Consider the following 14,074-nt stretch of genomic DNA (forward strand, 5'->3'; position numbering starts at 1 on the left):
AGATTCCAAATTTTAATTTTAATACAAATTGTCTAATAAATATTTCAGGAATACTGATTTCTAAGACTAACTCTTGGCATAAACCCTAATCTATGGAAAGAATGTAAAGAATATTTTGTATTCCATGTGATCTCTTATTAGGCATTTGACATAAGTAATGCTAGTGTGGGTTATTTTTTGTTGTGTTTTTTCCAGAATCGTGCATACTGGCTCCCCTATCTCAGTATATTTTGCATTCTTGCAATAATTGCATCATTTTGCATTGGCCCAGGTAAGTAATTTTTTTTCATGTTGTTCCATGTCATTTCTCCATGCACCAAACACTAAAACATGCACATTGAAGTGACATGACATTAGACTTTGCTATGTGTGTGGCAGGGATTTGTGTGTGTGTGCCTTGTATAAGAAGATAATCAGAAAGGTTAGTCTCCTGTTGATAATGCTTCTGGGGTTCCCCATTGCATGTCAACTCTATATAGACTTCATGAATTTGAATCTGATGCCTTTGGATCACTATGTTGTTAGTGTGCCAATAACGACATCTCACTTGTTCTCAGTTTACCTGTGCGGGTTCTGTCAGGATTATTAGGCTTCTTCATGGCAATAGATACAACTTTATATACTGTATATTCTTAGTTTGCGGTCTTTATTACAATGAACTCTAGGACTCATTGGAGCAGGGGTTTCAGTAGAAGTATTAAGAAACACTGACACATAATGAACTAGATTTGGAACCCAGTTACATCAGTGTAATTTTGGAACAACTCCATTGATTTGAACATTGTTACTCCAGGATTACATCAGTTTAACAGAGAACAGAATCTGGCTTTGTGAATTAGCAAGTAACTAATTTCGATAGCATATGTTTGCAGGTGCAGAAAGAGGAATTTAACCAGAGCATAGTTCATGTACAGTATGTGCTGCTAAAAGGAGGTGTGGGTTTTTCCCAGAGATTCTGTAACAAACTGTTCTTCACAAAAAAGGGGAGTGGGGTGTGGTGAAATGAACTGCTTTTGTGGTTTTCCTTCATATATGTTCTGTTATAAATCCGAAAACAACATTTCTGTCCCCATCACTTCTGCCATGGTTTCATCCATTTTTTCAACATTTCAACATTTTTTTCTCCTTTCTTTTTAATGAAGCTGAAATTTAACGTGATTCTTTTGTTTCGTTTCCTTGCCTGTGCATCATTGTTGTCGTCGTCATCATCATTACTTACTTAGGCCACTTTTGTCTTTTGTGGTGGTGTTTTATTATTTAACTGCTACTGGGAAGACAGCTGGAAAAGGCAGCATCCTGTGTTTTGGGATCCTCTAATAAAATAGGACTAAACTGTAATATTGAAACCCCCCCTCTCTACCCTCTGAGAGAGAGGTGTTACATATCCATGACAGCTCAGAAAAAGACCAGGAAGCTATGACTCTGACTCACAAGTTCCTCCCTAGTTTCCTAATGCTCCTGGGGGAGGGACTGTGTCACTAATCTATGCCAGTCTCCTTCCATGCTCTCTGAACTTCACTGGCTGATATATGGATGGAGCCACACTAACTTGAAAAAACTGAAAATTTCCTGCCCTGCCCTCTATCTGTGTGGGAGCCCGGGAGCAGTAGAGAGTAGAAGTCCCTTGAAGACTGCTCTTTCTACCCCCACCTAACCCTGGCACTGAAACCCGTGATGCAAATCATCATGCAACCCCCTTGTGCTTTTGTAAGGGCAAATTTCAGTTCTGCCCAAGTTCCTCATGTTTAAAACAAAATTCTCAGCAATAGATTGCTGGGTTTTTAAAAAAAGCATTTTGAAATCAAAGCTGGTTCTCAACCAGATAGTCTTGAGAGATCAAGTGGTGACTTTAAACTTCTTGCAATTCTCCTTTTAAATCTGCAAAAATAGTTGAACTCCTGTAAGTAAGTAAGTATGAACACTTGTAACCTCTACTTATTTTTCTTCCAAAAAGCCCCATAGAAACAAATTTACAGAGTAATTTAGGCCAACCCTAAAAGATATTCACTAGTTTTCAAAACTTCAAATGTACATCACAGTTCAACCTTTTAAAATAAATCCTCCACTTTTTTCCTTTTCTTTTTTCCTCTTTTTTCCTTTGTTCCCTATGATAGATTATATTTTTGTTCACTTAGCTGTTGTCCCTTCATTGCTGCCAGTCAGTATTTTCTAATGCATTTTGCATTCGTATTGAGGCAGTACATCTATAAGTATGCAAGACTGGAACGTCTATTCAGTATCACAGACTGCTTCCTATAGAAAATCTTTAAAATTGCAGCATTCTTCTTGCTGTTGTGTTTTCTGTTTCTGTTTTTTGAAAGGAAGAAAACATGGCACTTTGTTTTCTTTACAACCACCCCATCTACCATTCCGATATAGTCAAATACTCTAATTGCTGGGGAAAATATGGTGACTGTGATGGATGCTATCAGCACATGATACAATAATCTATGAATATTCCAACCTTATAAATTTTGTGTATGTCTTTATGAGCTAGGGATTGTATTCCTGATTCAATACGGGTGTTAAAATGTTTCCTCAGGAACTATAATCACTAGGGAATAATTAATGCACATCCCTAAGGCAAGTAATAAGTCTGAAGAAGTTTCATCCCTGGGGGGAAATTACACATACTGGTTTGACATGGTTCAAGAGGCCAGGCAAATAAAGAACTGAAAGCCATCTAAAGTGACCACCCTGACTGAGGAGGGAGGTTATTTTCACACTTGATCCAGAGCCTCCATATGGAGGCTGGGTGATACCTGGTAAGCTAGACATGTGTATAAGCTATTTGTTGTTTGGGTGAAATATTTTCTCTATAATGTTTCAGAGTAACAGCCATGTTAGTCTGTATTCGCAAAAAGAAAAGGAGTACTTGTGGCACCTTAGAGACTAACCAATTTATTTGAGCATAAGCTTTCGTGAGCTACAGCTCACTTCATCAGATACATATTGTTAACCTAAAAAAAAGTGTAACTGAAAAGTACAACATCCACATCTGTCCATGTCACAAGACAGAGGCATAACTTTGAAATTTTTAGTGCAATTATCGGATCTACTTTGAGAGGGACAAATGTGGTTGCAATCCTAATAATGAGGTTTCAGTTCTCATAATTTAGGCTTGAGTGTGCCTGAGCACAGGCTGGCACATAAGCTGCAGGAGGAATTGTGTCATAGCTGATTCCCTTCCTGATTTCCCTTTGTCCATGGGTGGTGGGAATTAACAATTTGCTGCCAGTTTGTACCAGCAGTAAGTTATGACACCCCTTGTCTGGCATATCTGTGCTGGCTAGTGTATTGGAAAATAGAGCCCAGGTTCTACTCATTTCCTGATCCCGTTCTCTTAATCTGTGAGGTGGTAAACAAGCATGTAGCAGTTCATTCTTTTCTCTCTCCTTGCCCAGTTTCAAGGTCTGGGTCTTGTGTGGAGAGTGAAGAACACCAGATGATGTCACTCCCTGCCTTATACAGCTTTAGCATATGGTGGGAACCCTTTGTTTCAAAACTTGTCTCCCAGATCAGTTTGTGGAAAAATACTGACATCCCAAGATGAAGTCCAGAGACATGGTCTGGTCCTATGTCCTTGCAGAGTCATAGTAGCCATTACTTACAGGCTGTCTGGAGCATTCTCAGGAAGGCTCACAAGGAGGACGATAAGCTTCTCCTGAGGCCTATTGTTTTCCCTAATGGCTTATTACTCTGAATAGGCCCTTCCCCACCCACCAGTCTAGACTGAAAGCATCTTGCAGCTATACACCCAGGTATAACTACATTTGAAATATAGATACATAGTCAATATTCATAACTTCAGATACAAAAATGATACATGCATACAAATAGGATAATCATATTCAACAAATCATAACTTTTCCAGTGACATTTCATATGGCCGACTTGCATAAAATGCATCATAATTATGCTATAATATCATAATAATATCACTATGAAGAATATGGGGTGCAGTGTCACAGTATTTCCTAACGTTTTCCAGTGGTGGTCTATCAAAAAGTTCGTTTAGGTTCTAAATGACCACAGGCTGGAGTTCAACAGTAGTTTGTGAACTTAAAACAGAAAAATATCCTTTGAAAAATAACAGACTCTTCTGTAGGTTGTGGGGAAAATGCTGCTTCTAGGTACTTATTTGTTTTCAGTCTTTTTAGTTATCTCATGTAACTACAAGTATCTGGATGCAAGATTATTTCTGGTTAAGGAAACACAAGTTAGTAAATAGCTTTTAAAGAGCAGTCCACACAGGAAGCAGGAGCTGCAGGAAGTCATTGTCTCTTGCCCACACATTTCAGCTGAAATATCTGATATATTTGATCTAAAGAAGCTTCATGTGATTAAAAAATAGACACAGACACAGAATCAAGGGGATTGGTTCTGGTTACTATGGAGTCAAACAAAACAGAAAACAAATGGTGTTGCTGTCTTGGGATGCTCAAAACCATAGGTCAGTGTGACCCCTCTGCATCAGTGAGAGAGAGATTTTGCCGGTGCTAACCTGGGTGACACTCCCTGTCTCCACAGTCTGTTAGCCACCCCAGACAAATTTCTCAGGACTCTGCCAGCCCTTACTTTGCCTTGCAGGTAACACTTGGTGCACCCCAGTTCGCAGGCCACCTGGAAGAGTGTTCCCCTGAGGTAACCAGCCCATCACTGGGCACTCACAGAAATTATCAAGTTTGCTATCTCCAAAGAGACAGTGTACAAACCAGCTTGTTTCGTTCAACTCAAAATTCATGCTTTGCCTAATATTACTGTATTGAGATCTACTTATGATAAAACAAAGTGAAGTTTATTACCAAAGATAGCGTTTTAAAGTAGAAACTGAATTGGTTACAAATAAAACAAAAGTATAGCACATTCCAAGAGACTAAACATATCTAGCAAACTACAACCCTTTGGCTAAAGCAGTTTTCTCACTCTCACAACGTTTTTCTGTAAAGCTTGCTGATTCTTCTTCAAGCAGATGCAGCTGTATATTCCACTTAGGCTTGTTCACACCCAGTATATCAGAGCTGGAAAATTTTGCCTAGCAGTACCCATAGGAGGCAGCCCTTGCACCTTGTGCTCATAACCCCTGCCATGGCTATCTGAGGGACTACCACCTCTGCCCCCTCAGTTCCTTCTTACTGCCATGGCTGGAGTCTGAGCGCTGTGTGGTTCCTAACCTTACAAACTATCTGTGTCTTAGTGACTTTTTCTAGTTGTATATAGTTAATTTGTACCCTTATATAGTGTTAGTTGGTTAGCTTTAGTTTAGTTTAAGTATTTCCCGGTGATGCCCTCATGGGGGTTTAAACATTGTCAGTCATGTGGGGCAGCGACCTCCAATAATGATCCACACACACAGTGCTTCCTGTGCTTAGGCAAAGCCCACATCAAGGAATGGTGTTTCTTTGGCAAATTGTTCACAAAATGGACTCGTGGCGAGGGATCTTTGTCTAAAGCCACACTGCTCCAACAGTCCACAGCCTGATTTGGCACCAAGGGCTACATTGGATCGAAGGTCACCCTCGGGTTCTGAGAGTGCTGCTGTTTCCTGCTCTGGAGCTAGAACCTCTCCAAAGAGATGGAGGAGCCATTCCCCAGCAAGTGCGCTGAGGAAAAGGTCACAAAAGAAGATGGAGGCTGCTCCAGGTCATGTGAGGACCCATGTGTCTCCTCCAGAGGAGCATGGACCGGCATGGTGTGAACACCAAAGCACAGGATGGAGCAGGTCCTGTCATCCACTCCCCAATACTGTGCTTGAATGTCAGAGATCCCATACCATCCACCCTAGTTCCAGGCCCAGGGTGTCTGTTGAGTCTGGTACTGATGAGGGTGATGTCAGCACCAGCTGTTTCCACTTAAGCGGCATAGCAGGCAGCCTGTTTGGTTCTTCCCCAGCCTTTCTGTTCCAGCCTCTCCATTAGTTCAGGACTTTGCCAGGGCTGCATCATTTATAGCCCCGGGTTGGGCAGCTGTTGAACCTCTGTTGGCACCACACCCCAATGTTTCCCTTCTACAGACAGTAGAAGTGGGGCCCGTGGTAGGCTCAGCACAAGGGACCTACTTGGCACCAGGAACTTCTTTGGCACCCACGCTGTTGGCGCTGCCATTGTTACCATGGTGGCACTCACCTCCCTCCACTTTGGCACCATCAGTCACATAGGTAACACTGCTGACTTTGGGGTCAACACTGCTTCTGGCACCAGAAATGACAGAGGCATACTCAGTGTTGGCAGTACTGTTTCCACCATTGGTACCAGTTCCCTCTTCATACTGGGCTATGGAGTCATACTGGTTGTTGTCTCCGCTTTTATGTCCTGAAGCCCGGGACTCCTCAGTATCCAGGTTGGGATCTTCCTCTTGTGCTCTCCATCGCCTGACCCTATCAGGGGCCATTCATGGAACCCTATGGGTACCAAGATTCTCTCATCTCACGGTCGGGACAGGGGCCCGGTGCCCACTGGCCACCAATACTCTATCCATACCACTGGTCTCCGTGGAATCTCTGGAATGTTCCTCAGTTACCAAGGTCCCACTCCTCATTTCTCTCTAAGACGAGATCACTGGGCAAGTCTGGTGACCATTGATCCACCATAGGCCCAAGCACTGGTTAACCTTCCCCTCAAGGAGCCTCCGGAGTCTTCCCATCCAGGTCTGTCAGTCGTGGAGCAGGCTTTGGCTCTGGCACAATTAACCACTTCATCTTCATCCCCAGACAACTCCATGATGCCTGGCTCTTCTTCCTGTTCAGTACTGGAGGATTTCAAGGCATACCAAGCACATATGTGGTGTGTGGCTGCTTCGCTGGCTATTCAAGCAGAGTTTCTGCAAAAGAATACACATAAGTTGTTGGCTATCCTGCAGCCATCTGCCCCTGGGAGAGTCACCCTTCCTATAAACAGTGCACTCCTAAACACTGCTAAGGTTCTCTGGAGCACGCTGACTTTGGTACTGCCTACTGCAAAGCACCTGGTGCAGGGATTTAAAGCTTTTTACTCCCACCTACCTGCAAATTTCGTGGGTGTAACCCCTGTGAACGATAGAGCCTGGAAGGGAAGATTTAAGTCCATTCCCAAGGACGAGGACTCCAAACAGATGGACCTGATGGATAGGAAGATTTACACTTCCTCTTCCTTGCAGATGTGCATTGCTAACCAGCAGACTATGCTGTCCAAATATGACTTTGTGAACTGGGTGGTTATGTCTAAGTTTGCAGACCAGCTGCCTGAAGCCTTAAGGGAGGAATTTCAGGCATTTATCACTGAAGGCTACTTGGTGGCTAAGGCTCTGTTTCAGTCTGCACTGGATGTCACAGATACTTTGGCCAAAGAGGTGGCCTTGGTGGTGACCATGAGATGGGCAGCATGGCTGCAGAAGTTGGGTATTGCCCCCTGTGTGCAACAGGCCATAAAGGATTTGCCCTTCAACAGCCATGTGCTTTTTTTGGACAAGACAGATGAGACTCTGCACTCCTTCAAGGATGCTACGGCTACCCTATTGTTCTTGGTGTGGGGTTATATGCTTGCAGTGCAGTCACCACTACAGTGGTCAACAGCAGCACAAGCAGCAGCAGTATCATATGCAGCACTGATTTTGGCAGTCTTTCTCTCCCCCCGAGATCATGGGGCGACCCCAGAAAGGGGCATAGAACCCAGAGGAGGAGGCATTCGGGTTCAGGGTTTGGCCAGTTGACACACCTTCCCCTTGCAGCCTCCCCAGGCACCCTTTTTTGACTTCTTGGTCCACAGCAGTATTTCAGTCGCCATTCCCTTCCCCTTGTCCCTTCTGTCTGGGGACAGGTTGGCTCACTTTTTCAAAATGTTTGGGGCTCGATCACCACTGACAGCTGGGTGCGAAGTGCTGTCAGATCAGGCTCTGCCATCCAGTTCCTTTCCATCCCTCCCCGTCCCTCTTCAGGGACCCCCTCATGAGAAACTACTCCTCAAGCAGGTTTGCTCTCTACTGGCTATGGGAATTGCATAGGATGTTCTACCAGAACATCAACATCAGGGTCCGTGCTTCTTTTCCCGGTACTTTCCAGTGCCTAAAGCCAAGGGAGGGGTAAGACCTATGCTTAACCTTTGTGGCTTCAACAAATATATCCACTACATGAGCTTCCGAATGGACATTCTATCGACTGTCCTCCCTCTATTGTCTCAGAACAACTGGTTTGTTGCTCCGGACCTTTCATTTGGTGATTTTGCCAAGCAACAGAAAATTCCTTTGATTCGTCATAGTGGAGTGCCATTTTCAGTATACGGTGCTTCCCTCTGGCCTCTCTTCTGCCTGTCAGGTTTTTACCAAATGTATGGTAAAAATTCTCACACTGTCAGTTCAGCCTCCCATACCACTTTCTCTCCCTCCTGAACTACTGACACAGAATCACACTTGCACTTTACATCCTGCACTCAGCTCCCTGCATCTCATGGCATGGCTGCTTTGTGGCTGAATAAGCAGGAAGTACAGTGATTGGCAGCTGTTTGACAGGTCCTATTTGACAGTAGAAAGCCCTCTACCAGAATGGTCTATTCAGAGAAATGGGAGTGGTTTTTGGTGTGGTCATTAGGGCGTGGAATCCAGCTGACACTGGCTTCTGTCCAGCACATCTTGAAGTACTTGATGCAAAGTCACTGAGAATGACATCAGCATTTCAGACCCCCCATTCAGAGAATATCAATCTTCTCCAATGCCAAGGAAGCAAGATTCTTAAAAGGGCTTCTTCTTCTCCATGCTCCTGTCGAAGAGCCAGTTCCTATGTGGGACCTTTCATGGGGCCTCCATTCGAGCCCCCAACATCTTATCCCTTTCTGCTTACATATTAGAAGACTAGGAGTACTAGTGGCACCTTAGAGACTAACCAATTTATCTGAGCATGCATGCTCAGATAAATTGGTTAGTCTCTAAGGTGCCACTAGTACTCCTTTTCTTTTTGCGAATACAGACTAACACGGCTGCTACTTTGAAACCTGTCATATTAGAAGACTGCATTCCTGGTAGTGATGACATCTGCAAAGAGTGTCTGTGAGTTATCTGCTCTGAGGATCGAGCCTCCTTAAACACAATTCTCTCAGGACAAAGTGACTTTGAGGCCTGGTATATTTGAACTGTACATTTGCCTGTGTTCTTAAGCCACATTAATCTCTGGAGAAGCAGCATCTCATTACATTAGAAGTCAGGCAACGCCTAGCATTCTGTCTGGACAGGACTAACCATTTCATGCTTTGCCTCGGTGGTTTGTATCACATGCAGATCGTATGAAGGGGCAAGCGGTCTCTTTACAGTCTCTCTCTCTAAATGGATAACATCCTGTATCAAGTGGAATATTCCACCTACGTGGGCTACACAGTTGCATCTACTTGAATCTAGATCCTGATTTGATTGAAAATAAATGGTTTATTTAGTGTAACTGTGGTTCTTTGAGATGTGATACAGACGTGTATTCCATGACCCACTTGCCATCCCCTCTGCAGCGGAGTCTAGTCTGTGGGCATTCGGTGTGAAGAAAATGAGGGGGGTTGAGGCGGTGGTCATATAGCCAGGGGAGGAACTATGAGCACAAGGCACAAGTGCTGCCTCCTATTGGTACTACTAGGCTAGGGGTTCCTAAATTTGGCCAGGCCTGCACCGCTTCCCGCAGCTCCCATTGGCCGGGAACGGCAAACCGCGGCCACTGGGAACTGCGAGCAGCCATATCTGCAGATACTCAAGTAAACAAAGCATCTTGCGGCCCGCCAGGGCTTACCCTGAACAAGTTTGGGAACCCCTGTACTAGGCAAAATTCTCCAGCTTCCAGTGTGCTGGGTGTGCATGCACCTAAGTGGAATACATCTGCATCACATCTCAAAGAACCAGAGTTACATTAAATAACCATTTCTTTTCAATCAAATCAGGATGCAGATTTTCATGATTCCCCCATACAATATCAGAGATCTCCTCAATAAATGGATAACAAAATGTCTTTTTGCTTCTCCTTATATTTCCCCAAAACTCATTGTTTTGACCCCAGAGACAAGACAGCTACCCTGTGGCTTTAGTCTGGTGTCTTCCCATGCTGATTTCACATACCCTCATTAGTCTGTTTTCCTGTTGACTTAATATGCAAATGAGGCTTTCTTTGTGTTGGTTTATCCTGCTTACTTTACATCAGAGATCTAGGCAGATGGGTAAATCAACATTCCTTTGTTTAGGAAAAACTTATCTATCAACCCTGCCTGGTTACATAGTGTCATAAATATAAAGGAAGGGTAAACACCTTTAAAATCCCTCCTGGCCAGAGGAAAAACCCTTTCACCTGTAAAGGGTTAAGAAGCTAGGATAACCTCGCTGGCACCTGACCAAAATGACCAGTTTGGAGACAAGATACTTTCAAAGCTGGAGGCGGGGAGAAACAAAGGTTCGCTCTGTCTGTGTGATGTTTTTGCCAGGAACAGAAAAGTAATGGAGTCTTAGAACTTAGTAAGTAATCTAGCTAGATATGCATTAGATTCTGTTTTGTTTAAATGGCTGATAAAATAAGCTGTGCTGAATGGAATGCATATTCCTGTTTTTGTGTCTTTTTGTAACTTAAGGTTTTGCCTAGAGGGATTCTCTATGTTTTGAATCTGATTACCCTGTAAGGTACCTACCATCCTGATTTTATAGAGGTGATTCTTTTTACTTTTTCTTCAATTAAAATTCTTCTTTTAAGAACCTGATGGCTTTTTCATTGTTCTTAAGATCCAAGGGTTTGAGTCTGTGTTCACCTATGCAAATTGGTAAGGATTTTTATCAAGCCTTCCCCAGGAAAGGGTGTAGGGTTTGGGGAAGATTTTGGGGGGAAAGAAGGTTTCCAAGCGGGCTCTTTCCCTGTTATATACTTGTTAGACGCTTGGTGGTGGCAGCAATAAAGTCCAAGGGCAAAAGATAAAATAGTTTGTACCTTGGGGAAGTTTTAACCTAAGCTGGTAAGAATAAGCTTAGGCGGTTTTCAGCAGGTCCCCACAGCTGTACCCTAGAGTTCACAGTGGGGAAGGAACCTTGACACATAGTTTAAACATATTTAGTATATATGTACAAACTTCTTGTATGACACCTGTACACACAATTCTTAGGATGACCAGCTTTTATTTGATACCTCATACAACATTCTTTATAGATACATACTAGGACAGCAATGTATTAGGTGTAGTGAGATTGTCAGGCCTGATAAGAGATGCTGTTACATGACAGTGATCCCTTTGCCATTTGGCATGGAGGGGCTCATAGGATCACACAAATCCAAAGAAAAAGTGCCAAAAAAAAAAAAACCTCTATAAAGTCTCTGAGCATTTGGGTTAGGTACCACAGGCATGGAAGAAAGTATATTGACTTTTATTGAAAATGTCTTTCAACTTTATGCCAGTAGAGCAGTCCAAAGCAACTTCAGCATAGGGGCGGATCTGTACTTTGTTTCTTGAATAATTTTTTCAATATACTAACATTCTATAGGCTAGAACAGTGAAAATAAAATAGAATAAAAATTAACCTCTGATTAATTGATCAAAAAGCAAAGATGATATATGTATTCATGAGTTCAATGGAAACTCAATGATGAGTAGAGCTGATTGGAACATTTCCATCTAAGTAAAATTTCGTCAGATTATGTTACGTTGAAGTCAGAAAGTTTCACAAAGACATATTAGTTATGACTAAGTTTTGTCAGGAACATGTGAGGGAGGGGGAGAGAGAGAGAAACTTCCTAAATACAAAAAATCTCATTTCGATCTGAAAATGGATATTGTGACACACATTCCACTTTCACAAAAACATTGGAAAGGTGTTGCAGAAGGAAAACAAATTTCAAAAGTTCCTATGAAACAGAATTGTCATCTTGTGCCCAGCTCTAATGCTGGCTTTAGCTACTTATTTGAATATTAAATGTAATTAGTTAACATAATTTCAAACCTCAGTATTATCAGCCCATAAGGAGGTAAACAATAGGCAGTCAGGCTTTCAGACTGGGCCTTCTGGAAAGTGTCCACAAGGAACTGCACCCGCAATTCAACGCTTGCAATCAATTACCAGAAATCCGCATAAATGAATTACAAGTACAAAAATGTCCATGAAAGAATGGATGCCCAGTTTAAATATCACACCAGATATTTACTGTCCTGGCACATAAATGTTTTAATCCAATCAAAAGCCAAGATTGTATTAAATTGTAATGTTCCTTTATCCAGGTTTGTTAAGTATTCCAAATAGTTTAGCATTTTGTATGTGATTATGTTGCTATTTGTCCACTGCTTATAGCCAATACAGCCTGTTACTAAGATTCCTCCCCCCTCCTCCAATTATGAAATTAGGGCAATATCTTTTAGAGCAGAATCCTGCAGCTTTAGCAAACTGAAAAAAACAGACTTATTTTTTCACCTGAAACAACTAGCATTGACCTAATACCACTACAGGGAGATACAATCATGCTATCTGTCCTTTGACCACTGAAATGGCATATAAACTAAGACAACAAATATGAAGCTTTTGATAAACAAAAACAGAGACACAATAGTATTCCTTGTTTTGTGGAATGGTATCAAAAAGCTATTTGCTACGGTAGAGAGGAAATCTGTCTGCGTCTGAATGAGGAACAGTGAGTAATAATGTTGGGTGAACCTTCAGAGATCTGAAGTGTTGGTTCTGTGTCTGTTACTTGAAGTTTATCCCAACCATCTTTGCTCTGGAAATTGTACTAGTTTGGATCCAGCTCAAGTATGGGATTGATATTTTTTTCAGTTCTCATTTATGCCTTTGATAGTTTTAATCATAGAATATCAGGGTTGGAAGGGACCCCAGAAGGTCATCTAGTCCAACCCCCTGCTCGAAGCAGGACCAATTCCCAGTTAAATCATATCTAGGAGTATGACATAGGGTTATAGACAGTTGAAAAGTATGCTACCAGTCGAAGAAGCTAAGGTATATTAAGTGGTTGGGTTGACTGTATGCTTAGAATAAGATAGGTGTTAAAATATTGACTAACTGAGAGAGAAAACAAGAAAGAATACTTTTGTGTCCGAGGGTGAGCTTCTGCATGGGCAATTATCTTGCCTTTCTGATCCATCTCTTTAACTTCAGTTATTTGTGGAGAATTAACTGTGTTTACTTGGGTGCTATTTTCATGCATTTCTTGTAACCTCATGAATCTAACTCCCTCTCTCTTTGTAATGCCATGTGGAAAATCTGAGTTGAGAAGACCCAGCTCTGAATGTTCGTGCCCAAAATAGCTGAGGACGTGTAGCAATTCTAGTTTTGAAATGTTATTTTCTTCCTTTCCTCGGATGCTTCTCCCCAAAATAAGAACGGACTAAGCCAGTTATAATAGTGGGCTCTCTTCCCTTTTCCTCAGAGAAATACATGACCAAAATAGACCCTCTAAATACCCCTTTTCCCTGGCTACCCTATAACTAGGGCCTTACCAAATTCAAGGTCCATTTTGGTCAATTTCATGGTCATAGGATTTTAAAAATAATAAATGTCATGATTTCAGCTATTTAAATTTGAAATTTCTTGGTTGTGTAATTGTAGTAGAGGTCCTGCCCCAAAAAGGAGTCGTAGGGGGGAGGTCGCAAGGGTTTTGTAGGGGGGGTTGCAGTACTGTTACCCTTACTTCTGCGCTGCTGCTGGCCGTGGCACTGCCTTCGGAGCTGGGCACCTGGAGAGCGGCGGTGGCTGGCCAGGAACTGAGCTCTGAAGGCGGAGCTGCCACTGGAGCAGCAGTGCAGAAGTAAGGATGGCATGGTATGGTATTTCCACCCTGACTTCTGCATTGTTGCTGGTGGTGGTTCTGCCTTCAGACCTGGGCTTCCAGCCAACAGCCACAGATCTCCAGCTACCTACTCTGAAGGCAGTGCAAACTGCAGAAGTAAGGGTGACAGTACTGTGACCCCCACCCCTAAAATAACCTTGTGACCCCCTGTGCAACTCCCTTTTGGGTCAGGAACTTGAGAATTTGAGTAATTTGAAAAATGCTGGTCTCCCCCTGTGAAATCTGTATTGTATAGGGTAAAAACACACACAAGACGAGATTTCACAGGGGGAGACCAGATTTCACGGGCCGTGATATGTTTTT

General features: G+C 42.7%; 1 protein-coding gene across 4 annotated transcripts in view; it reads left to right on the forward strand.

Moving 5' to 3' along the window:
* Window positions 1-14,074, forward strand: part of SLC2A9 (solute carrier family 2 member 9) — a 207,451-nt gene that overhangs the window by 137,112 nt on the left and 56,265 nt on the right. For all 4 annotated transcript variants that reach the window (XM_073342503.1, XM_073342504.1, XM_073342506.1 and 1 more), the window contains one exon: window positions 196-271. In XM_073342503.1, coding sequence (XP_073198604.1) covers window positions 196-271 — 76 coding nt within the window. The remainder of the gene's footprint in view (window positions 1-195; window positions 272-14,074) is intronic.

Source organism: Lepidochelys kempii, chromosome 4, assembly GCF_965140265.1.
Source record: "Lepidochelys kempii isolate rLepKem1 chromosome 4, rLepKem1.hap2, whole genome shotgun sequence".
Lineage (NCBI taxonomy): Eukaryota > Metazoa > Chordata > Testudines > Cheloniidae > Lepidochelys > Lepidochelys kempii.